This window comes from Pongo abelii, chromosome 12, assembly GCF_028885655.2.
Source record: "Pongo abelii isolate AG06213 chromosome 12, NHGRI_mPonAbe1-v2.0_pri, whole genome shotgun sequence".
In the NCBI taxonomy this organism is placed as follows: Eukaryota; Metazoa; Chordata; class Mammalia; order Primates; family Hominidae; genus Pongo; species Pongo abelii.
The window spans coordinates 93519067-93544055 of record NC_071997.2 but is presented as its reverse complement, the minus strand read 5'-3'; the positions used below and the strand labels follow the sequence as shown (position 1 = coordinate 93544055).

Here is a 24989-nt window from a genome sequence, read left to right as displayed (position 1 = left end):
AGGAGTTCGAGACCAGCCAGACCAACATGGAGAAACCCCATCTCTACTAAAAATGCAAAAATTAGCCAGGCGTGGTGGCAGGCGCCTGTAATCCCAGCTACTCGGGAGGCTGAGGCAGGAGAATCGCTTGAACCTGGGAGGCGGAGGATGCAGTGAGCTGAAATCATGCCATTGCATTCCAGCCCGGGCAACAGTGCGAGACTCTGTCTCAAAAAAAAAAAAAAAAAAAGTGCCACTTTGGCCCGGTGTGGTAGCTCATACCTGTAAACCCAGCACTTTGGGAGGCTAAGGCAGGAGGATTGCTTGAGCCTACGAGTTCAAGACCAGTCTGGGCAACATAATGAGAGTTCATCTTTACCAAAGGGGAAAAAAATTAGGTGGGTGTGGTGGTACACACTTGTAGTCCTAGCTACTCAGCTAGACTAGGTTGAGGTGGGAGGATCACTAAAACCTAGGAGGCCAAGGCTGTAGAGAGTTGTGATCATACTACTGCACTCCAGCCTGGGCAACAGAGCAAGACTCTGTCTCAAAAAAAAAAAAAAAAAAAAAAAAAAATTCCGCTTTATTTTAAAAGGGTTATTGAGGGGAAACAACAAGGATTTTGAAGTCCAAAAGATCAGGTTATATAGATTCTGGAAAAGAAAGACTGGTGCGGCCAGGCACGGTAGCTCACACCCGTAATCCCAGCACTTTGGGAGGCTGAGGCTGGTGGATCACTTGAGCTCAGGAGTTCAAGACCAGCCTGGCCAACAGGGCAAAACCCTGTCTTACCAAAAATACAAAAATTAGCCAGTGTGGTGTGTGGTGTGGTGGCATGCACCTGTAGTCCCAACTACTCAGGAGGCTGAGATGGGAAGATTTCTGGAGCCCAGGAAGTTGAGGCTACAGTTAGCTGTGATTGCATCACTGCACTCCAGTCTGGGTGACAGGGAGAGACCCTGTCTCAAAAAAATAAATAACTTTAAAAAAAAATTTAAGTAGTTGTGTTTCTATGCATCTGCAATGAATAATCTGAAAAAGAAATTAGGAATGCAATTCCATTTAACATTGAAAAGAACAATAACATCTAAAAGAGTACCTAGAAAGAGATTTAACCAAGGAGGTGAGTTTTACCCTGAAAACTATAATACACTGCTGCGGAAAATTTAAAATAACCAAAATAAATTAAAAGCCATTCTGAGTTATTGAGCAGGAAGACTTAATATTGTTGACATCAATACTACCTAGAGCAATGTACAGATTCGATGCAATCTCTATGAAAATTCCAAAATCTTTTCTTGCAGAAACGGAAATGCTGACCCTCAAATTCACAGAGCTGCAAGGGACACTGAAAAACCAAAACAATCAAGAAAAAAAAAAAGTTGGAACACTCACAGTTTCTGACTTCAGAACTTACTACAATGCTACAGTAATCAAAATAATATGGTACTGAAAAAGCATAGACATATAGACCAACAGCATAAAACTGAGCGTACCAAAATAAACTGATACATCTATGACCAACTGATTTGTGCCAAGTCCATTCAATGGAGAAATAAGAGCCTGCTCAACAAATGGTGCTGGGACAACTGGATTTCCACATGCAAAAGAATGACATTGGACTCCTAACTCATACCAAATACAAAAATTAACTGAAAATATATCAATGACCTAAATATAAGAGCTAAAACCATAAACCTCTTAGAAGAAAACATAGGGGCAAATCCTCATGACCTTGGATTTGGCAATGAATTCTTAAGATCTGACACAAAAAGCACAAGACAATGAAAGAAAAAATAGATAAATCTGACTTCATCAAAATTAAAAACTTTCATTCATCAGAGGACATTATCAAGAAACTAAAAAGATAAACTTTTGATTGGGTTTAAATGAGAGAAAATATTTGCAAATCATATATTGGATAAAGGTCTAATATCAAGAATATATAATAAGGATCTCCTAAAACCCAACATCAAAAACACAAACAACCAAATTAAAAAATGGGCAATGGTCCAGGCGTGGTGGCTCACGCCTGTAATCCCAGCACTTTGGAAAGCCGAGGGTGGGGGTGGATCACCTGAGGTCAGGAGTTCTAGACCAGCCTGGCCAACATGGTGAAACCCCATCTCTATTAAAAATCTAAAAATTAGCCGGACATGGTGGCAGGTGCCTGTAATCCCAGGTACTCCGCAGGGCCGAGGCAGGAGAATTGCTTGAACCCAGGAGGCAGAGGTTGCAGTGAGCCGAGATCACACCATCACACTCCAGCCTGGGGGACAAGAGCAAGACTTCATCTCAAATAAATAAATAAATAATTAAAAAGGGGGCAATGAATTTGAATAGACATTTCTCTAAAGAAGACATACAAATGGCCAATAAGCACGTGAAAAGATGCTTAATATCATTACTGATTAGAGAAATACAAACCAAAAGGACACCAACTAAGATGGGATAAAAAAAAGAAAGAAAATAGCAAGTGTGGGCAAGAGGTAGAGAAATTGACATGTGTACATTGCTGGTAGGAATGTAAAATATTGCAGCCTCTGTGAAAAACAATATGGCAGTTCCTGAAGAAGCTAACCACAGCGAATTACAAAACAACCCAGCAATTCCATTCCAAGGAACATACCCAGATGAATTGCAAATAGGGACTTAAAACAATAATTGTATGCCAATGTTCACTGCAGTATCCAGTTTAGCCAAAAGGTGCAAAATGTCCACCTGAATAGAGTATTACTGAGCATTAAAAAGGAATGAAATTCTGGTACATACTGCAACACAGATGAACCTTGAAAATATTATACTAAATGAAAGTAGTCAGACACAAAAATACAAATATTTTATTATTCCACTTACATGAAATATCTAGAATAGGTAAATTGGTAGAGACAGAAAGTAGATTAGAAGTTACTAGGGATCGGGAGAGAATAGATGGTAGTAATGGTTGCACAACATTGTGAATGTAATTAATGGCATTCAATTGTACATTTCAAGTGGTTAAAATGGCAAATTTAATGTTGTATAAATATATTTTACCACAATAAAAAAAATCAAAGAAAAAGTTATTAAATGTTCTATAGAAATCAGCCCTAGCAAAGCTCTTAAACAAAACATCTGTGAATTAATTATCAGTAAGTGCATTCCATTACAAATTACTGAGCCACACATAGAAAATAATTGTTTCAGGCATTAAAAAAGAACAACTGAAATTTAAGTTAGCTTACTACAAAAAGTTTGTATCAATTAAAAACAACTTATGTTCTATCAAGACTTGTTTTTTCTTTATTTTTTTTTTAAATCCTGAACTTTTTTTTTTTTTTTAAATAGAGATGGGGTCTCACCATGTTGCCCAGGCTGTCTCAAACTCCTGGCCTCAAGCTGCTACAGCATCCTAAAGTGTGGGGATTACAGCCGTGAGGCACCAAGGCTGGCTGCCAAACTACTTTCTATATACTAGGATTGATCATATTTACAGTTGGGCTGCTTAACTCATATGGACAGATTACAGATTTTTTAAAATCACCACATATAAGTTTCATAAAAACAACAATTATGTTTTATTTTTAAATTTTATATCCATGCTTGCCATACAAATAGTGCTCAACTAATTTGGTAAATAAAATCAAACGAGTGGCCAGGCCTGCTGGCTCACAACTGTAATCCTAGCACTTTGGGAGGCCGAGGCGGGTAGATCACCTGAAAGCAGGAGTTTGAGACCTGCCTGGCCAACATGCGAAACCCCGTCTCTACTAAAAATACAAAAAAAAATAGCTGGGCATGGTGGCAGGCACCTGTAATTCCAGCTACTCCGGAGGCTGAGGTAGGAGAGTCGCTATAACTCTGGGGGCAGACGTTGCAGTGAGCCGAGATTGCACCATCGCACTTCAGCCTGGGCGACAGGGTGAGACTCTGTCTCAAAAAAAAAAAAAAAAAAATCAAACCAGTAAAAATCAGTCCAGGTGTGATGGCTCACACCCGTAATCCTAGCAATTTGGGAGGCCCAGGCGGGTGAATCTCCTGAGCTCAAGAGTTTGAGACCAGCCTGGGCAACATGGTGAAACCCTGTCTCTAACAAAAAATACAAAAAAATTAGCCACGCATGGTGGTACGTGCCTGTGGTCCCAGCTACTTCGGAGGGTGACGTGGGAGGTTCACTGGAGCCTAGGAGGTGGAGGCTGCAGTGAGCTGAGACTGTGCTACTGTACACACACACACATACACACACACAAATCAGCATGAAGCATTAAAGTAGCATTAAAGACTCCTCAAGTAATCTTCCTGTTACAGTTTAAAAAAAAAAAAACTTTCTTAAATAACATCTGAGTAATTCAGGGTCCATAAAACCAAATCTTTAAACTACTTATTTTCCCATGTATATCTCCACTCCCAACTCCAATAGTAAGTTACCAGAATTTGACATTCTGAGGAATTTCATTCACTGGTTTGCGCCTGTCTGCCTGTGAGGTAGCCCAGACTAGCAATGAAAACCAACAAGGAGTCATCTTTGTGGCCACATGGTTGGACTATTGAGGAACTTACTGCTGGTTTGCCTCAAGTACTCCTGGTTCACTAGTTCACAGAGTAATAATTTGAGGTGTTACTTGAATTGTTTTCTTTTGTCTTACTGTTCTGTTTGTGGTTTTGCATATTAAGTATTTAATTACATAAACATTGAATATGAATGCAAAGTTTATATGATTAGCTACTGAAGTAAATTGTGTACCATTAATTTCAATGAAAATTAATTTTTGACTTTTAAGAATTCACCTTAAGGCATCCTTTTTTTTTTTTCTTTTAAGTACAGGGTTTTTTTGGGAACAAATTACCCACCTGAAATGGGGAAAAACTGTAATTTATCCTGAATTAGGCACTTCATAGCCAGAGATGACCCTAATTGATCATGAGAATGAGCCTCTCAGATCTCTGACTACAGGAAGGATAATAGACTGAGTGCTGCAGCAGCTGCACTCAAATCCATCACTGTTTGTGTGGAGGCCAGTTTCTCACTAGCTCCTCCCAGTCACTGACTGAGCATGGCAGGCCTATTCCTGGGAGACGCATCATTCTTGCAATAGGCACCTTTCACTCAAAGACTTCCTGAGGCCTTGCAAACTTTCCTTAGCATTGCACTACAGTCTAAGACACTTTCAAAGTTCCTTCCTTCCTTACCTCTCTTTTAACTTGGAGTCAGACTTTCATCAGTCTGACAACTCTCCCTGTCTCCTTCCTTTTCCCCCCTCACAAGCATTTCACCTAACAAATTTCTTATGTGCTTAATCCCATCTTGGCATCTGCTTCTAAGAGGTCCTGGACTAATACAATGACAAAGGCTCCCCTTGAAGCATCACACTAAAAAAAAAAAAAAACCTAGCCGTTTTACATTAACTATTTCTAAAATATAGTATTTGCTTCCCTATTTGCTAAAACAAAATATACCAAACATGACTATTCCAAAATTAAGGTGTAGGTACTAAGAATATGAAGAGATTCACTCTACTTAGGGGATGGAGTTACAGTAGAAAAGCTTTGTGGAGGAGGTGGTGTTTGAAATGTACTTTAGAGCCATCCTCAAAGCCTTGAGGCTATACCTGCCTGTGATTATCAAGGACAGTCCATCAAACAGGCCTTCCACGGTTGGATATCTGCCAAAGAGTAAATCCCTCCTATCACAATTCTCTCACAGCCCTCTAATCTCTAGAATACTGATGGTGCCTTAGTTTCCCTCCAAACGTGATCCTCTCCCAATATTCCCCCTTTCATCACCATCCCCACTTAGACACCTCAGTCAGAAACCTGGGAATCCTCTCACTGCCCTGCTCAATTCAATCACCAATCTACCTCTAAATCTCTCTAATTAATTTGTCCACTTTTCTCTATCCCCACAGCTATTGCTCTAATCAAAGCCACCTATCATCCCTTCCATGAACTACTGCAAAATCTCCTCAACTGGCTTTCCTGCCTATAGTTCAGTTCCCATTTAATCCATGCTCCATACAGTCTACAGCAGTCTTTCAAAATTCATGTGTGTCAGCTCCCTGCTTAAAACCCTGGAGTTGCTCCCCACTGCTGACAAGACAAAATTCAATAATTTGATTCACACGATCTGGCCCCCACTCCAGACTTCAGCTACTCAGAACTCCAAAAATGCTGAGTTCCTCTTGGCCTCCAAGCTACCACAAATTCTTGGAATTTATTTCCTCCTAATCCTTAACTGGCTAACTCTCACTTCCATTCACTCATTCATTCATTCATTCATCCATTTATGGTCCCACTTCCATTTAAAAAGTCACTTCTGGCCAGGCACAGTGGCTCACTCCTGTAATCCCAGTGCTTTGGGAGGCCAAGGCAGGAGGATCACTTGAGGCCAGGAGTGTGAAACCAGTCTGAGTAACATAGTGAGACCCTGTCTCTACAAACAATTTTTTAAAAAATTAACCAGGAGTGGTGGTACACACCTGCAGTCCTAGCTACCTGGGAGGCTGAGATGCAAAAATCGCTTGAGCCTAGGAGTTCAAGGTTACAGTGAGCTATGATTACGCCACTGCACCCCAGCCTCGGTGACAGAGTAAGATCTGGTGTCTTTTAAAAAAAAAATTATATGGGCTGGGTGCAGTAGCTCACATATGTAATCCCAGCACACTGGGAGGCTGAGGCTGGTGAACTGCTTGAGCTCAGGAGTTCAAGACCAGCCTAGGCAACATGGTGAAACCCTGTCTCTACCAAAAATACAAAAATTAGCTGGGTGTGGTGGCACGTGTCTGTTGTCCTACCTACTCAGAAGGCTAAGGTGGGAGGATTGCTGGACCCCAAGAAGTTGGGGCTGCAGTAAGCCATGATCGCACTACTGCACTCCAGCCTGGGTGACAGAGTGGGAACTCGTCTCAAAAAAAAAAATAATAAAATGAAATAAAATAAATTATACATCACTTCCATCACTTCCATCATAAGCATAAAAGGACAGTCTCCTAGCTTCTCATTGCCACCTAAAGACCATTAATCCTCAGACAGTTCCTTTATGGTCTGCGCTATCTTTTCATTAACCAGCGTCTTTTAAAATTCTACCTTTTTTAATGCAAGAGAACCCTTTTTTTCCAAATGAAATCCTATGCAAAGCCCCAATATGTAAAAGGGCTGAGCTCCTCAGCTTAAAGTAGGGGATTTCAAAGCCCTGTCCATTCAGCCTCCCTCTCTCCTGAGATACTTCTTCCTTAAAAATCTAAGGTTCAGGACAATTAGAGCACCATCGTACTGCATTATACTTCCTACTCAAAAAAGGCAACACACTGGAATATAAAGAGTTGTCTTTGAAGCTATTCTGACTTAGGTTCAAATCCTGATTCTACTCCTTACTAGTCATAAGATCTTGTGCAGTTTGTCCTCATAAAATCCATTTCCTCAGCTGTACAACTGGGACATTACCACCTTCAAAAGTCAATGGGTAGAACAGAGATAAGCATGTAAACAATATTGCCTAGGATAATGGCACATAGCAGGAACTCAATAAAATACTATCTGCCATGGTTTATTATCACAGGAATGAAAGATTAACATTCAAAAAGATCTAGAAATACTAAAACATAGTTTTTAAAAGAACAAAATTGGAGTATTACACTACCTAACGTCAAAACTTACTACAAGTAGAGAAAGCAACAATTAGATAAATGGGAGAATGGAGAGCCTAGAAATAAACTGACACAGAGATACAGATACAGTTGTGTGTGTGTGTGTGTGTGTGTGTGTGTGTGTACGTGCATGTATGTATATAGTCGTCCCTTGGTATCCATGGAGGATTGGTTCCAGGACCTCCCTCAGATACCAAAATCTGCAGATGCTCAAGTCATAATCCTACAGAATTGGTGTAGCATTTGCATACAACCTGTGCACATCCTCCCACATACCTTAAATCATCTCCAGATTACTAATAATAACTAATACTATGTAAACAGTTGTACTGTATTGTTTAAGGAGTAATGACCAAAAAAACTGTACCAATTTAGTATAGATGCAATTTCCCCCCATCCTCCTCCCCCAGATACTTTTGATCCACAGTTGTTTGAATGCACAGATGCAGAGGACTGACTGCATATATACATACACACATGAATCATGTAATTTTCATAAAAATATCAACACAATCCAACAGAGAAAAGAAAACCTCTTCAACAGGCTACTACTCTAGGCATACTGCCTACGGCATAGCCCTGCTCTGCAAGGAGCAATAAAAAAAAAAAAAAAGAAGAGGGTCTCTTCAACAAATAGTTCTGAAATAACTAGATGTCAGCATTAAAAATAAATGGATCTCAATTCCTACCTTGTATCACAACACAACAATTAACTTGAAATGGACCACAGAGTCTATGAAAGCTAAAAGTATAAAGCTTTTAAAAGACAGCATTAGGAAAATATCAGCAAAGGGTTCTTAGACATAAGACAGCAATAACCTTAAAAGAAAAAAATATATGTTTGACTCCATCAGTATTAAAAACTCCTGGCTGGGCACAGAGGCTCACACCTGTAACCCCAGCACTTTGGGAGGCTGAGGTGGGTAGATCACTTGAGGTCAGGAATTTGAGACCAGCCTGGCCAACACAGAGAAACCCTATCTCTATTAAAAATACAAAAATGGGCCGGGCATGGTGGGTCACGCTTGTAATCCCACTTTGGGAGGGCGAGGCAGGTGGATCACCTGAGGTCAGGAGTTTGAGACCAGCCTGGCCAACATGGCAAAACTCTGTCTCTAATAAAAATACAAAAATTATCCAGGTGTGGTGGCACATGCCTGTAATCCCAGCTAATTGGGAGGCTGAGGCAGGAGAATCACTTGAACCCAGGAGGTGGAGGTTGCAGTGAGCCGAGACTGTGACACTGCACTCCAGCCTGGGCAACAGAGCAAGACTCCATCTCGAAAAAAAAATAATAATAAGATGGATTCATGGATGAAGGGATGGACAGGCATGCCATAGAGCAAACATAATAAAATTGTAATAAAATGTTAATTATAAAATCTGGGTGATGGGTATACGGGTGTTTACTGTACAATTCTTTAGACTTTTCTGTGTATTGAAAAATCATGACAAAATGTTAGGGTAAAAACTTTATCACAAGACAAAATTCTAAAATGAAGTACAAAGTTTCTTCCTATTTTGTCTATAGCTGTAATAAATACTACATCAGAGGAGGTGAGAAGTAGTTGCCACTTTTACTATTATTTGATTAAAACATCCTTACTGCTGTTACTTCTGGACCTTCCTGCCACTCCTAGAATACAGTCTCCCTCTCTGCTACAGTACACTCCATAATCTCTGTGGACTTCATCATCATTCCCATATGCAACCCAATACATCAATTTTAGAGCTCCTAATTGTCTTACCTGCTTCATCTCTGGAATCCTTTTTTTTTTTCTTCTTTTTTTGAGACGGAGTTTCGCTCTTGTTGCCCAGGCTGGAGTGCAGTGGCATGACCTTAGCTCATTGCAACCTCCACCTCCAGGTTTCAAGCGATTCTCCTACCTTAGCCTCCCGAGTAGCTGGGACTACAGGCACACACCACCACATCCAGATAATTTTTGTATTTTTGGTAGAAGTGAGGTTTTGCCATGTTGGCCAGGCTGGTCTTGAACTCCTGAGCTCAAGTGATCTGCCCTCCTCGGCCTCTATCTCTAGAATCCTAAAACTCCAAAATATAACAATTGTCATCATCTCTAATCACAATCCCCTATCTACTCCCACTACCCTTCTCTTCTAACTCACCAAGATTTTGAATCCATGGAGCCCTAATTTTTCTTCCACTCCATTATTTCTCTTATATACCCTTACTTCCTCTCTATCACCTGAAATATCCCTATCTTCTTAATCTCTACTGCAGCTACCTGCAACCAACCATCTTCTCTCCCTGCTTACCTGAACAGATAAGTGCTGTTGGAGGAAAATCTCACAACCACCAGATCAACCCTACTCCGAGTTTATGGTCTCCACATTCAGCGCTGCTGAGCAATTCCTCTCTCTCCCTCTCTCTCTCACTCTTTCTTTCCCATGGCTCACTGCAGCATCAGCCTCCTGAGCTCAAAGGATCCTCCCACCTCAGTCTCCCAAATGGCTGGGACTACAGGTGCGTACCACCAGGCCTGGCTTTTTTTTGTTTTGTTTTTTGGTAGAGATGGTGCTTCACCATGTTGCCCAGGCTGGTCTTGAACTCCTGGTTTCAAGTGATCCTCTCACCTCAGGCTCCCAAGTGCTGGAATTGCAGGCATGAGCCACCGCACCTGGCTTGCAATTCCTTTCTAAGGCACTGGTTGGCTCCTCTACACTCCACAGCAGCAATTCCCAAACTTCATTATTCCTTCTAAATTTCTTACTACTTTCCCTTTCTTCACTCTGTAAAAAAATTTTGCCTTTCATTTCATCATGAAAATGGAGGTGATTTGGCCAGGCGCAGTGTCTCATGCCTGTAATCCCAGCAAGGTAGGCCGAGGCGGGCAGACTGCCTGAGCTCAGGAGTTCAAGACCAGCCTGGGCAACATGGTAAAACCCTGCCTCTACTAAAACACAAAAGATTAGCTGCGTGTGATGGAGTGTGCCTGTAATCCCAGCTACTGGGGAGGCTGAGGCAGAGTTGCTGGAACCCGGGAGGCGGAGGCTACAGTGAGCGGAGATCGCACCACTGCATTCCAGCCTGGGCGACAAGAGCAAGCCTCTGTCTCAAAAAAAAAAAAAAAAAAAAAAAAAAAAAAAAAAAGAAAAGAAAATAGAAGTGATTATTTAGCATGAACTCCCTGCTCCCCAACCTACAAACCCATCTTTATCACTTTCCCTCCCATATCTCATAAGAAAAGATGTCATCACCCCTGCCAGAGGTAGTATCACTCAGTGTTTTATTAATTAATCTATTTACAGACACAGTCTCATTCTGTAACCCAGGCTGGAGTGCAGTAGCCCAATCATAGCTCACTGCAGCCTCAAACACCTGGGCTCAAGCAATCTTCCCACTTCGGCCTCCTGAGTAGCTAAGACTATAGGCATGTACCACCATACCTGGCTTTTTTTTTTTTTCCCTTGTAGAGACAGGGTCTCACTATGTGGCCTAGGCTGTTCTCAAACTCCTCCTGCCTTGGCCTCCCAAAGTGTTGGCGTCAACAACATGAGCCACCATGCTCAGTCAATACAGTGTTTAAAAATACAGATTTTAGAGTTGGGGGAGGGGGGCCATGGTGCAAAAATAAATAAATAAATAAATAAAAGAATTTTAAAAATAAAAATAAAGATTCTGTAACTAAATTACATGGGCAAATTTAACTTTCCAAACCTTGATTTTCTCTCCTGTAAAAAAGGAAGCCGTAATAGTATCCTGTGAGAATTAAATGAGAACACAGGTGAAGTGCTTAAAGTAGTATCTCCCAAACAGTTCAAGGCAAATCCCATTGCTTTGTGTTCCTGAATTTTCACCAGCATTCTCTATTAGCTCCTTCCCCAAAGGCTCTTAACAAGTTTTTGTCATCTCCAAGTAAGAAGCAAAAATGTCTTACCCAATCTTGAATCTCTTTTATGCCTCAACACTATCTCTTTTCCCTTCCTTTCCAAGCTTCTAGAAAAAAATAATCTGAACAAAAAGGTCAGCAGCCCTTACTATTCTTACTTTTCCCATGTTCTTCCATCTTCTACTGTCACAATAAAACTGCTCTGACATAGTGACCAATGACCAAGCCTTAGCTGCCAAACTTAACACTTTTCAGGCCCTTTGACTTTTCTATAGCCTGGTATGATCAATGACTCTTTCTTTTCTTTCTCTTTATTTTTGTTTCTTTCTTTTTTTGAGACAGGGTTTTACCCTTGTCACCCAGATGGCAGTGCAATGGCACGATCATGGCTCACTTCAGCCTCGACATCCCAGGCTCAGGCAATCCTCCCACCTCAGCCTCCTGAGTAGCCAGGACCACAGGTGCGTGCCACCAAGCCTGGCTAATTTTTTTGGTTTTTTGTTTCTCTTTTTCTTTTTTTCCTTCTTTTATTTTTTCTTTTTTTCTGAGATGGAGTTTCACTCTTGTTGCCCAGGCTGGGGTGCAATGGCACAATCTCAGCTCACCATAACCTCTGCCTCCTGGGTTCAAGCAATTCTCCTGCCTCAGCCTCCTGAGTAGCTGGGATTACAGGAATGTGCCACCACGCCTAGCTAATTTTGTATTTTTAGTAGAGATGGGGATTCTCCATGTTGGTTAGGCTGGTGTTGAACTCCTGACCTCAGGTGATGCCCGCCTCGGCCTCTCAAAGTGCTGGGATTATAGGCGTGAGCCACCTCGCCCGGCTGATTTGTTTTTGTTTCTTTTTGAAACAGAGTCTAGCTCTGTCACCCAGGCTGGAGTACAGTGATGTGATCTCAGCTCACTGCAGCCTCCAACTCCCAGGATTCTTGTGTCTCAGCCTCCCGAGTAGCTGGGATTACAGGTGTGCACCACCACGTCAGGCTAATTTTTGTATTTTTAGTAAAGACAGGGGTTTCACTATGTTGGCCAGGCTGGTCTCAAACTCCTGACCATAGGTGATCCACCTGCCTTGGCCTCCCAACATGCTAGGATTACAGGTGTGAGCCATCGCACACAGCTAACAACTCTTTTCTTGAAGCATTCCTCTCTCAACTTCTCAGACACTAGGGTTTCATTCCTTCTGCCTGACTCCTTGCTTCTCGGTCTCCTTACATCATTCCTTTTCCTCTGCTATCTCCCTATACACTATTTTCCACTCCCCTCCCCCACTTCTTATGCCAGCCCTTTTTCAGTCTTACTCAAATCATTTTCAGCATGTGGTCTCATCTACTTTTTAAAATACCTTCATTGAGGTACAACTGACATACAATAAACTGTACATATTTAAAATGTACAATCTGAAAAATTTCAGCATATGTATATACCCCTGAAACCATCAGCACAATCAAGATAAGTGAACATAAAAAACCTCTCCCTAAACAACCACTGATCTGCACTAGTTTGCACCTTCTAGAATGTTCTATAAGTAGACTCATACAGTATATACTCTTTTTTGGTTTCCCTTCTTTCATTGAGTATATTTATTTTGAGATTCAGCCATGTTGTCATTTGTATCAAGTTTGTTCTCTCTTTTTTTTTTTTTGAGACAGGGTCTCATTTTTTTGCTTAGGCTGGAGTGCAATAGCACAATCACACCTCACTGCAGCCTTGACCTCTCAGACTCAAGCAATGCTTCCACCTCAGCCTCCCAAGCAGCTGGGACTACAGGCTCATGCCACCACACCTGGCTAATTTTTTTTAATGTTTTGGCTAATTTTTAAAGTTTTTTGTAGAGACAGGGTTTCACTATGTTGCCTAGGCTGGCCTGGAACTCTTGGGCTCAAGTAATCCTCCCACTTTGGCCTCCCAAAGTGCTGGGATTACAGGTGTGAGCCACCACACCCGGCCAGTTTGTTCCTTTTTATTGCTGAGTAGTATTCCACTGTTTGTATCACAATTTGCTTATTCATTCACCTGTTGATGAACATTGGATTGTTTCCAGTTTTTGACTGAAAAGAGCTGCCATGAACATACATGTATAAGTCTTTGTATAGGCTTCATCTATATTTATGGCTTTACTTACACATCTACAAGTTCCAAATCTGCTTCACCAGATACCAACAACCAATAGCCAGTTGGAGAAGTTCACTTGAATAACCCAAAAAGACTTTTAAGTCAACATTTCCAAAAATTATCTTATTATGCCACTCCTCTCTCCATCCTAAGAGCTTCTCCTACATTCTCTATCCTGACTAAAGACAATCAAGTCAGAAACAAGACTACTCCTGTTCCATTACCATTCCCCCAATCACTCAGTGAGTTACTAGATCCTGTCAATTTTGCCTTGTAAACATCTTTCAAATAAAATCCACATCCATATTTCCATCCTTGTTCAAATGCACCCTTAATTCAAATGTGTATTATCTCTTGACTGGACTATTAAACTAGGCTTCTAACTTTTCTCCTCTCTTCACGTCTCATTCTTCTCCAAATCATTTTCCATTCTATGGCCAAGGTGAATTTTCTAAAATTAAAATGTGCTGTTACTCCCCTACTTAAAACTTATTGGCTGGGCACAGTGGCTCACCCTGTAATCCCAGCACTTTGGGAAGCTGAGGTAGGCAGATGGCTTGAGCCCAGGAGTTCAAGACCAACCTGGTGAAATCCCATCTCTACAAAAAATACAAAAATTAGCTGGATGTGGCAGTGTGCCTATAGTCTCGGGAGGCTAAGGTGGGAGGATGGCTTAATCCCAGGAGGTGGAGGTTGCAGTGAGCCAAGATCGCACCACTGCACTCCAGCCTGGTAAGACTCTGTCTCAAAACAAACAAATAAAACAAAAACAAACAAACAAAAGAAACTTTATCAATGGCTTCTAATTACCCAAGAAAAAATTAAAATTCCTTAGCTTAACATATATAAAACCTGTTCATAAACCAGTTGTCTCTCCAGACATGCCCTGCCACTTCCCATCATGTTCTAATTTAGTCTTTTCTGATTATGTCATTAACCTTTTTTTTTTTTTTGAGACAGAGTTTTGCTCTTGTTGCCTAGGTTGGAGTGCAGTGGCGCAATCTCGGCTCACTGCAACCTCCATCTTCCGGTTTCAAGCAATTCTCCTGCCTCAGCCTCCCGAGTAGCTGGGATTACAGGTGCCCACCACTACGCCCGGCTAATTTTTGTATTTTTTAGTAGAGACGGGGTTTCACCACGTTGGCCAGGCTGGTCTTTAACTCCTGACCTCGTGATCCGCCCACCTTGCTCTCCCAAAGTGCTGGGATTACAGGTGTGAGCCACCGTGCCCGGCCCTGTCATTTACCTTTTCAGCCTGAGTGTCAAGGGCAATACCTGGTCTATAGTAGGCATGATATATTTGTGCAATAGATAAGATAGGACTTAGACTCATAGATGCAGTGCAACAGATACAGTGGGACATTCCAGCCATATTCAGGAAAAGTAGCAGTCCAGACTGGCTAAAGCAAAAAGGAGATAAAAGATTACGGTAGACAATCCAGTCAGAAAAGCAGGATGAAGCCAGATATCAATCGCTGTTAATTCCATGCTAAAAAGTGTGCACTTTAGCGTAGGTTGAACTCAAAAGACATCAACAGTTCTGAGTGTGACATGTTCAGAAGTGTCCTATAACTGGTGAGATTTGAAAAACAGAAGGTGAGGTGGGGGCCAGTGAACTCCATTAAGAAGTTATCACAGTAGTCTGAGAAAGGAGACTCAATTAGAGAAGTTAGAGGAGGAACAGACTAGAAGAACATGTCAAAGGGAAATGAACATACAGGCTCTACCTGAGTGTGCACAGTAATACAAAGAAGCCAGAGATGACCCCAACATTTTAAACCAGTCAATTGTAACAATAAAGCCATTAATCAAGAAGAAAAACTGAAATGACAGGTGGAGGAGAGAAGTGATAGTTTTAGTTTGTGTATCCCCTCACCTATTTATTCAAATTGAGTGCCTACCAGATGTCAAGCACTATATGCATGGGGAATAAAATGAGGGTAAGATATCATCCCTGTTCTCAAGGAGTGTCCAATCTAGTTATAGGCAAGTAAATAGGAACTTAAAATTCACCGAGCTAGGACAGGGTGCAAAAAGAAAACAAAGGAGTAATATCCAACTCAGCCCTGATGATATGAGAGTTCAGGTTGAGTGAGTCTAGAAGGATGAGTAGTGTTGAACCAGGCAAAGAAGGATGAAGGGACTAGCATATCCAAAGAGCCTCAGGTAAGAGTAAGAGAACACAAGTTGGATGTATCTACAAATAGTTCAATAATAAATCAAAGGAAGAAATCAAGATATGGAGATATCCACATGAAATGTCCAGCAGGCAAGTAAAAACGTAGGTTTTGAGCTACCAACAGCATATTCAGATATGAAATATACTGTATTTCCAACCTTGTTTAGAATCATTGTTAGTGGCTATTTAAATAAGAATTGGAAGAACCTTACATATCAGCTAGATTATGTACACTTCCACCTCCTCCTATCACTTCTACTGCAAAAGTATCTCTAGCTTAAAGTTAAAAGCTGTTTTGGTGTAAATATGCAAAAAGGACAAGTGGGGGCTGTGGTAAGGTGGAGATACATGACCTGTCTAAAGAAGGCAGCCATTTACTCAACTCCAGCAGTTTAGTGCCTCGCTTGAATACAGGCCCTAAATGACAAGACCTTCCTATTCTTCAAGAAAAGCTGAAAATTCAGATTTTATGTAATATCTCCCATTTTCAAATATTAGCAACTAATTACATTTAAAAATAAAACAACACTGTGCCAGCCAAACAAAATGCTTCTGTGGACAGATTTCAGCAAGGGCCACCAGTGCGGCAGAATTAAACAAGCTCTGTCAACTCCTACAATATTCTTTGCACTGCTTCAAAGGATCCTCAGCTGATACCTTGGTGATTCCCCCGGGAAAGGAGCTGCTTTTGCCTCTAAGCAAAATGGCCCCTATTTGGCAATGCTTTATGAGTTCCTTTACATGTTTTTAAACAATTTCCGTGTCTCCCCTTACCCTATCCGGACACCAGCTTCTAGCATCACAGAGACCTCCTACACCCCTTCCATTACAAGCTAAGAAGTCAAACTTGCAAGTAAAGCAAAAGTAAGGAGTGAGAGCCTGATGGGATTTCTAAGGAATAAAGTACGTAAGATATATGGCACCTTTTTTTCTTTAAAAAAAAAAAAATTACATAGATGTTTGTGACTAGTCAGACACTTGAAGGGGAAAATGTCCGTAATTTAAGTCAGAAATATATGAGCAAATTCTCCTGACAAACCAAATAGTTTTCCACTGTAAGGCAGCAAGAGGGACCGGAGGAGAACAGGGCAAAAGGGAAAGTAAAAGTTACTGGCCTTTGAGAAATATCAGACACCTTTTAATGTTTAGCATAAAAGGTAAAACATAATCTCCATTCTTAGTAGAAGCAGTTAGCATGAAACATTCTTTGAACAGCAAGAAACTAGGATTTAGAAACACTATTAGAAGACTAAAGCAATCTTTACAGAAAAGATAAATGAAGAAAAGGAAACAAAAATAGTCTGGTGGTCACACTGCTGCTTTAGAAGCTTTAAAAATGTAACAACACTTCCTACTTATACTAAAACATTTAAAAGCACAGATCGGCGGTACGTAACTTCAGGTAACAATGTAGCAAACTTAAACATACAAAGGCTAAAAATTCTTAACAAGCCAAATGACAGCACCAAGAATCTCGAACGCTGCAAAAACAAAACCCCCCCGAAATTGGTAGCATGTGCACCAGCCCCTGTTAATCGGAGGAGCGGGGGAAACCAGGAGAATGAGGAGTGATTACTGACGGCGAGCAGAGCAGGCCACGTTCCTACTGCCAGGCGAGCTCGCAATTCCTTTGAGCAAGCATTACGGCCAGGGCATTCTCAAGCCACTAAAACGAGCGTACTGGACACCTAAAACGGTAGGCTAACAGCAGCTCCGGGCTAAGACCGAGAAGGCAGAAAAGTGGCCTGCTTTGACCTCCGCTGAAAACTGAGGCTCCTCCAACTGTTGTTTTCTTGGAATCAAAGGGCAAAGCATTCACCTCTCAGGGGTTGGATTATCTGGATAAACTCCCCCCGGCTCCCTGCGGCCTTCCCACACACCCGGTGGATGTCAACACCGAGAGCCAGCCGTATGAGGGGGGCCTCTCCGTGTGCGCCGTCCTTTTGGAGACGCGGCGAGACCGGGAAGAAAGACGGCCCTGCGCGCGCCCCGCCTCCCCAGCCCTTCCCCAGCGCCGGCCCGGCGCCCGCGCTGGGGGGCTGCGGCCGGGAAGCGGGGTCCCGCGTGCTCCTCACCTTTTTCAGCGCAGGCACCAGCAGTCCCCGCCACTTGGGCGCGTTCTCTTCGCTGAAAAACTCGTAGGGCAGCTGCTGCGCCTGCATGGTGCCCCCGGGGCGCCTCTGGGCGGGGAGAGGGGCGGCGGCGGCCGGGCCAGGGAGCCGCGAGAGGGCGAGCTCGCAGCGCGGAACAGGGCCGCGGCCCCACCGGACGGCCCGGCCCCCTCCGGGCGCCGCGCAGCCGGGCTAGCCCTGGCGAGGGGGCTGGGGGGCGAGGCCCGCGCCTGGCCACCCACCCGACACAGGTACCAGCCGTGGAGAACGGACGCGGCCCGGAGGCGGCGGCATCCCGCACCACCGCCCCGGGGCCAGGCCCCCCGCCCCTCCCCGGCCCGGCGGCGCCGCCCCGGGCTGCCCTCTGCCGCGGCCGCCGCCCGCCCGCCGGGGCTGCACTCCCGGGCCCGGCCTGGCCCCGCGGTGGAGCTGGCGGCTGGGGGAGGACGTGTGGAGGGACGCTCCGGCCGCGGCGCCCGCTCCGCGCAGTTGGGACTCCGAAACGCAAGAGCCCCGGGCGGGGCGGAGCTGGGGCGGAGGTCTCGCGGGGAAGGGGAAGGACCCGAGGTCGTTGTTGGGGAATCTGGTTGCCCTGAGGTGCCGCCGCGGCCGCCGCCGCCGCCGGTGTAGCGCTGTAGCTTCCTACTAGCGAACTGAACCTGCTCGCTACTGAGCATGCGCTGCCGGGCTGGGCTGGTTCGCTCCGGGTTTTCCGGCTCCCGGTGAAGGAGGAAAGCTCGAGAGAGAGAGAGAGAGAGAGAGAGAAAGAGAGAGAAAGAGAGAGAGAGAGAGATTGAGAGAGAGAGGTAGGGCACCCCGCCAGGCTGTGGCTGCGCTCCTGGGGGCTGCAGGGGAGGGGCGAAAGGGCCCGAGAAGTCGAACCCTGGCAAAGTGGGGCCTGCAGGGGTGGGTGATAACTAGGGTAAAGAGGCTCCCCATTGTGTGGCCTGGCCGTGAGTGCTCCCACCCCTCTCGGAGTCCCTGGGCCCTTCGTTTCGGAAAGGGGTGTGTGTACTTTGTTCCTGAACACGAAGATAAGGACTGCCCAGAGCACGCAATGTATAGTAAACAGACTGGACAAAAGATACAGGTGCTCTGTCACGAAACCTACTGCTCAGTATCTGCTGAGTAGTAGAAGTGATTGCAGTGTTTCTAACTGGTCTTTCCACAAAAGAATAAAATGTGTACGTGTAGTATTGATTTTGTGTGTATGTTTTAGATTCCCTCTGTTCATCTTTTAAACCCACTCCAGAAATGAACTCCAGTAAGCACTTTCCTCCAGTGGATATCGAGACCTCTTTTACAGCTCCTAGAGCACTGCACTTATGCCCCTCTCAGGGCGTTCAGTCTATCGTGTTTTGTATCTTTTGCGGTTCTTTCGACTAGATAATAAACTGGAAGGCAGATCTTTTTCACCAGGGCCTCTACACAGAACAGGCACTCAGTCAATGTTAGTGGAATGCTAAAGGAGCAGTATTTATAAACTGTCCCTCCAGGCCACTGTTTGTTTATAATAGGGGCACTTTGTGGCAGACACCTTATGATTTATCATTAATTACCACTTTTTGAGTATCATCTCATTTAATCCCCATAGCAACCCTATTATTTTCATTTCACCGATAAGAAGGCAGTTTAGAGGAACTAGCCTGGGTTAAAGCTGACATTGTGTCCTGCTATTCCTGAAAACAGTAACCAGGATCACGTAAACGAGAAAGGTTCAGTGGTTCTTAATCTTTACAGGACCTCTTTGAAAATCTGGAAAAACAACTCTTGGGTTATTTCCTTTAAAAATATACAGGCCGGCCAGGCGACGTGGCTCATGCCTGTAATCCCAGCACTTTAGGAAGCCGAGGCGGATGGATCACCTGAGGTCAGGAGTTCCAGACCAGCCTGGCCAACATTGTGAAAACCTGTCTCCACTAGAAATACAAAAATTAGCCGAGCATGGTGGTGGGCGCCTGTAATCCCAGCTACTTGGGAGGCTGAGGCAGGAGAATCGCTTGAACCCGGGAGGCAGAGGTTGCAGTGAGCCGAGATCATGCCACCGCACTCCAGCCTGGGCAACAAAAGCAAAACTCCATTTCAATTAAAAAAAAATAATAATAATAATAAATATATATATATATATACACACACACACACACACACACACAGACCAGCCGGGCGCAGTGGCTCCCGCCGGTAATCCCAGCACTTTGGGAGGCCGAGGTGGGCGGGCCATTTGAGCTCAGGAGTTTGAGACCAGGCTGGCGAGACCCATCTTTATTGTTTTTATTGAAAAAATAAAAATATACATACTTGGTTTACACTTGAAAAACTCCCCACTTTCAAAGTGTGTGGAATGAAAGCTGGGATTATAGGCGCCTGCCACCGCACCCAGGTAATTTTTGTATTTTTATTAGAGATGGGGTTTCACTGTGTTGGCCAGGCTGGTCTCGAACTCCTGACCTCATGATCCACCTGCCTCGGCCTCCCAAAATGCTGTGATTACAAGCGTGAGCCACCGCGTCCAGTCAGCCCTCTTCAAATATTTAAAGGGTTGTGATATGGGGGAAGAGATTTGTTTGTATGGTTCCAAATGAACCAAGATCAAGCCTGTACCCCAAACTATTGCTTGGCTTCCCATTGCTCTTAGAATACATTTCAAACTTCTTACCGTACCCCACAAAGGCGTGCATCTGGCTCCTGCTCACATTCTCAATGTTTTCTCACCATTCACAACCTCGCCTCACCACACTCCAGTCACAGTAGCCTTCTGTCTATTCCTAGAAAACAACAACCTGCCTAAAGAACACTGTTCTTCTCTCAGCCTAGAACCCCTAACTGTTCACTTGGCTGGTTATAAACATCACCACCTCCAAGAGGCCTTTTCCGATCACTCCAAGTAATTCTCACCTGTGTATTTCTACCATATGTTCTTTTTATTTCCTGCTAGCACTAAATCAAATCAGTCCTTTATTTTTGGTTGTTGGTTTCCCTCCCGCCCCCAAATAAAATGTAAACTCCTAGAGAGAGACAATCTTTTTGTTGTTGTTGTTGTTTTCTGAGACAGTCTCATTTTGTCGCCCAGGCTGGAATGCAGGCGGAATCTTGGCTCACTACAACCTCCACTTCCCAGGTTCAAGTGATTTTCCTGCCTCAGCTTCCCGAGTAGCTGGGACTACACGCGCACGCCACCAAGCCCGGCCAATTTTTGTATTTTTAATAGAGATGGGGTTTCGCTATGTTGGCCAGGCTGGTCTCGAACTCCTGACCTCAAGCAATCCACCCACCTCCGCCTCCCAAAGTGCTGGTACTACAGGCGTGAGCCACCGCGCCCGGCCGAGATCAACAATCTTGTGCGTTTCGTTCTTCATCGGTTTTAATCGTATCCCCAGGACCTACAATGCCTGCACACAGTAGGTAGCAATAAATATTGTCGAAGGAATAAAATGTGCATGCAGGAAACTTCCAGCACTACATAATCAACGTTGTTTCCAGAAAACGGGCGATTTTCGGGGTGTGCAGGTAAAAACCGTACATTCACTCACTCGGGCTAAGAGGTTGGGCATGTTGACCTCTAAGGTCCCCTTCAACTCCGAATCTCTGATTTGACTGCAGAGGAAAACAAGCCCTAGAAACATGGGTTACAGCCTGGGCTGGGCTTGCTTAGCGGCCAGGACAGGTTTTCACTAGCATGGCCGTTTGGGCCGTAGACAGGGCAGGTAACGAGAGAAATTGCAGTGAAGAGACTCAGTGCTTCGCAGCAGGGAGACCTACAGGGAGTGCCAGGGTCAGCCCCGCTAAGGTCAAGGAGCACTCCATCACCCCTGTACTGCTTGCCTGTATCTCTTGGGACAACTATGGCCATTCAGCAAGAGAAGACAACCGTGCGGACTCAGAAACGTGCAGACGTGTAGGCGCGTGTAGACGTAAAAGTGTCCCCCATCAATCCCCCGCGCCAGCCCCTCAGCTTTTACCGCCGACGGGTGCGCCCTGGCGCAGGCGCAGAGGCTTCTTTTCGCTTCCCTCTTCAGCACTAAGGAGCCTCACGCCACAGCGGACGTGACGCACAGAGGCGCGTCCAGGAGGAATAGCCGAAGCCCGAGAGGGGCGCGTCCAGGCGGGCTAGCCGAGTTCAGAGCGCGGCGCATCGGAGTAGGGCGGCGAGGACGGGGGCGGTGTGGGCGTTCGGCCCTTCAGTGTGCCCCCTGCAGGTGGAAGTGCAACACTCCGCGCCTTTGCCTGCCCCGCTGGCCAGGACGCGGCCACCTGGTTCTCTGCCTTGCTGCAGCCACAGTGATCCTCCTGACGCGAACTTCGGACCCAGCTACTTACTTTTCTGTTCAAGAACTCACACTGGCGTCCCAGGATAAAGTCCAAAGTCCTTAACCTGGTATTCATGGCCTTGCACAGTTGGGCCGCTGCTTATCTTTCCAGCTGTATCTCTCACCCAAAATGAACTGCTCTTGCCTCCTACAAACACATCACTTCTCTCTCTGTCTCCTGCTATTCAGAATGCCTGCCGCCTTTTTTCTCTAATGCCGCCCGCCACAGCCCCACCCCAGCTCCCAGATACACGCTCGCGCTGGAACTCTTGTCCACCCTGCGCGCCCTCAGCTCAAATGCTACCTTCTCTCTAAAGTTTTTTTTTGTTTGTTTTTGTTTTGTTTTGTTTTTGTTTTTTTCAGCCTCCATTCAGGATTCCTTCCCTCGAACTTCAGAGCTGAACAGGTAGAAGGAACAGCAGTTTCAGCCATCAGCAGTTAAGGTACTATCTCCTCCAGGACATATTCACCCTCTCTGTCTTTTCCTCACCCTCTGTCTTTCCAATGCCTCGTTTCGATTCCACTCCTCCAAAAAATGTATCTCCAGGAAATACGCCAGAGAAAATAGTGACTGAGAAGAACACTGGATGTCCACCCTTTATTCACCTTTAGCTAATACTTTGAGTCCCCCGCCCTCTTCCTCCCTCTCTGTTTCCATCCCTGCCTTTGCAAAGATGGTACAGTTAGAAGAGATTATCAGAGGTTCTCCAAGATATATGGGACTATTCCTCGCACCTTTTCGGGATTTCTGCAGGGAGCTTATAGGATATGCCCAAGTTTATCTTCTAAGAGAGAAGAGAAGACTTTTTGCAAAAGTCTCTTTCCAGTTGATTCAAGTTGTAATACCTCCTCAAATTGATCACATCCAAATGCAATGTGACTAACGAAATTCCCAACAGGGATTGTTATGGAATTTGACAAACTCATTCTTAAGGGTATATGGAAAAGCAAAAGGCTAATTCTCCTGTAAAAGAAGAAGGTAGGGGAACTTGATTTACCAGATGTGAAAACTGATTACATAGCTAAAGTAATTAAAACAATGGATATTAGCACAAGAACCTACAAACCAATTGATCAGTAGACAGACAAATCAATATATAGAAACCTGATACCGTAAGCATTGCAGATAAATAGGTAAAGGCTATACTATTCGATAAATGAAATAATGTGCAATAGATAAGTGCACATAGAAAAAATATACTCGTAACTCCCACCCTACGCAAAACAATCCCATTGGATTGAAGAAAGTGCAAAAAGCAAAATTATAAAACTCTGAGAAGAAGGCTGGGCGCCAGTGGCTCACGCCTGTAATCCCAGCACTTTGGGGAGGCTGAGGCCTGTAATCCCAGCACTTTGGGAGGCCGAGGCATGAGGGCAAGAGATCGAGACCATCCTGGCCCACATGGTGAAACCCCGTCTCTACCAAAAATACAAAAAAATTAGCCGGGCGTGGTGGCGTATGCGCCTGTAATCTCAGCTACTCGGCAGGCTGAGGCAGGAGAATCGCTTGAACCTGAGAGGCGGAGGTTGCAACGAGTCGAGATCGCGCCACTGCCCTCCAGCCTGGATGACAGAGCGAGACTCCGTCTCAAAAAAAAAAAAAAAAAAAAAATCTGAGAAGAAAATAAGGAATATCTTTTGTTGTTGTTGTTGTTGTTGTTGTTGTTGTCGTTGAGATGGAGTCTGGCTCTGTCACCCAGTCTGGAGTACAGCGGCGTGATCTCAGCTCACTGCAACCTCTGCGTCCCGGGTTCAAGCGATTCTCCTGCCTCAGCCTCCCTGAATAGCTGGGACTACAAGTGCGGGCCACCACGCCCGGCTAATTCTGGTATTTTTAGTAGAGACGGGGTTTTGCCATATTGGCCAAGCTGATCTTGAACTCCCGACCTCAGGTGATCCGCCCACCTTGGCCTCCCAAAGTGTTGGGATTACAGGCTTGAGCCACCGCGCCCTGCCTAGGGTTTCTTAAATAAGACAAAAAATACAAACCATAAAGGAAAATTGTGATAAATTTTACTTCATTGTGGCCAGGTGCATACACAAATATAGATAATCTTCTTGTATGTATAATATGTTATACACACATACCAAAGGAAAAGGAGTGGTAAAGGTTCCAATTGGCCGATATATAGAGCAAAGCTATTCATTGATAAATCTGAAAAGGACTATGAGACAGTCTCAGAAATGCACTTAAAAAAAAAAAAAAGGCCTGTCGTGGTGGCTCACGCCTGTAATCCCAGCTATTTTTTTTTTTTTTTTTTTTTTTGAGACGGAGTTTCACTCTTGTTGCCCAGGCTGTAGTGCAATGGTGCGATCTTGGCTCACTGCAACCTCCTCTCCCAGGTTCAAGCGATTCTCCTGCCTCAGCCTCCCAAGTAACTGCGATTACAGGTGCCCGCCACCACGCCTGGCTAATTTTTGTATTTTTAGTAGAGATGGGGTTTTGCCATGTTGTCCAGGCTGGTCTCGAACTCCTGATCTTAGGTGTTCCACCCGCCTTGGCCTCCGAAAGTGCTGGGATTACAGGCGTGAGCCACTGCGCCTGGCCAAAAAAAAAAATTGTTAATCTTAATTATAGGTCAGAATAGGAAGAGGCTGAAATTAAATGCTAGTAGAAAACAGTTTAAAGACAATTGAAGGCCAGGCGCTGTGTCACGCCTGTAATCCCAGCACTTTGGGAGGCCGAGACGGGCAGATCACGAGGTCAGGAGATCGAGACCATCCTGGCTAACACAGTGAAACCCCGTCTCTACTAAATACACAAAAAATTAGCTGGGCGTAGTGGCGGGCGCCTGTATTCCCAGCTACTTGGGAGGCTGAGGCAG

The 24989-nt window shown here is 44.4% G+C and overlaps 1 protein-coding gene across 3 annotated transcripts in view; it reads right to left on the bottom strand.

The window, feature by feature from the left end:
* The window catches only part of SOS1 (SOS Ras/Rac guanine nucleotide exchange factor 1), a 143212-nt gene extending 120957 nt beyond the window's left edge, over positions 1–22255 (bottom strand). For 2 of the 3 annotated variants that reach the window (XM_024242366.3, XM_024242367.3), the window contains exon 1: positions 17822–18531. In XM_024242366.3, coding sequence (XP_024098134.1) covers positions 17822–17908 — 87 coding nt within the window. In that variant the 5' untranslated portion in view covers positions 17909–18531. Of the gene's footprint in view, positions 1–17821; positions 18532–22174 lie in introns of those variants that run through there. The other variant, XM_054547617.1, reaches the window with a different exon arrangement.
* Positions 22256–24989: the final 2734 nt, after the last annotated feature.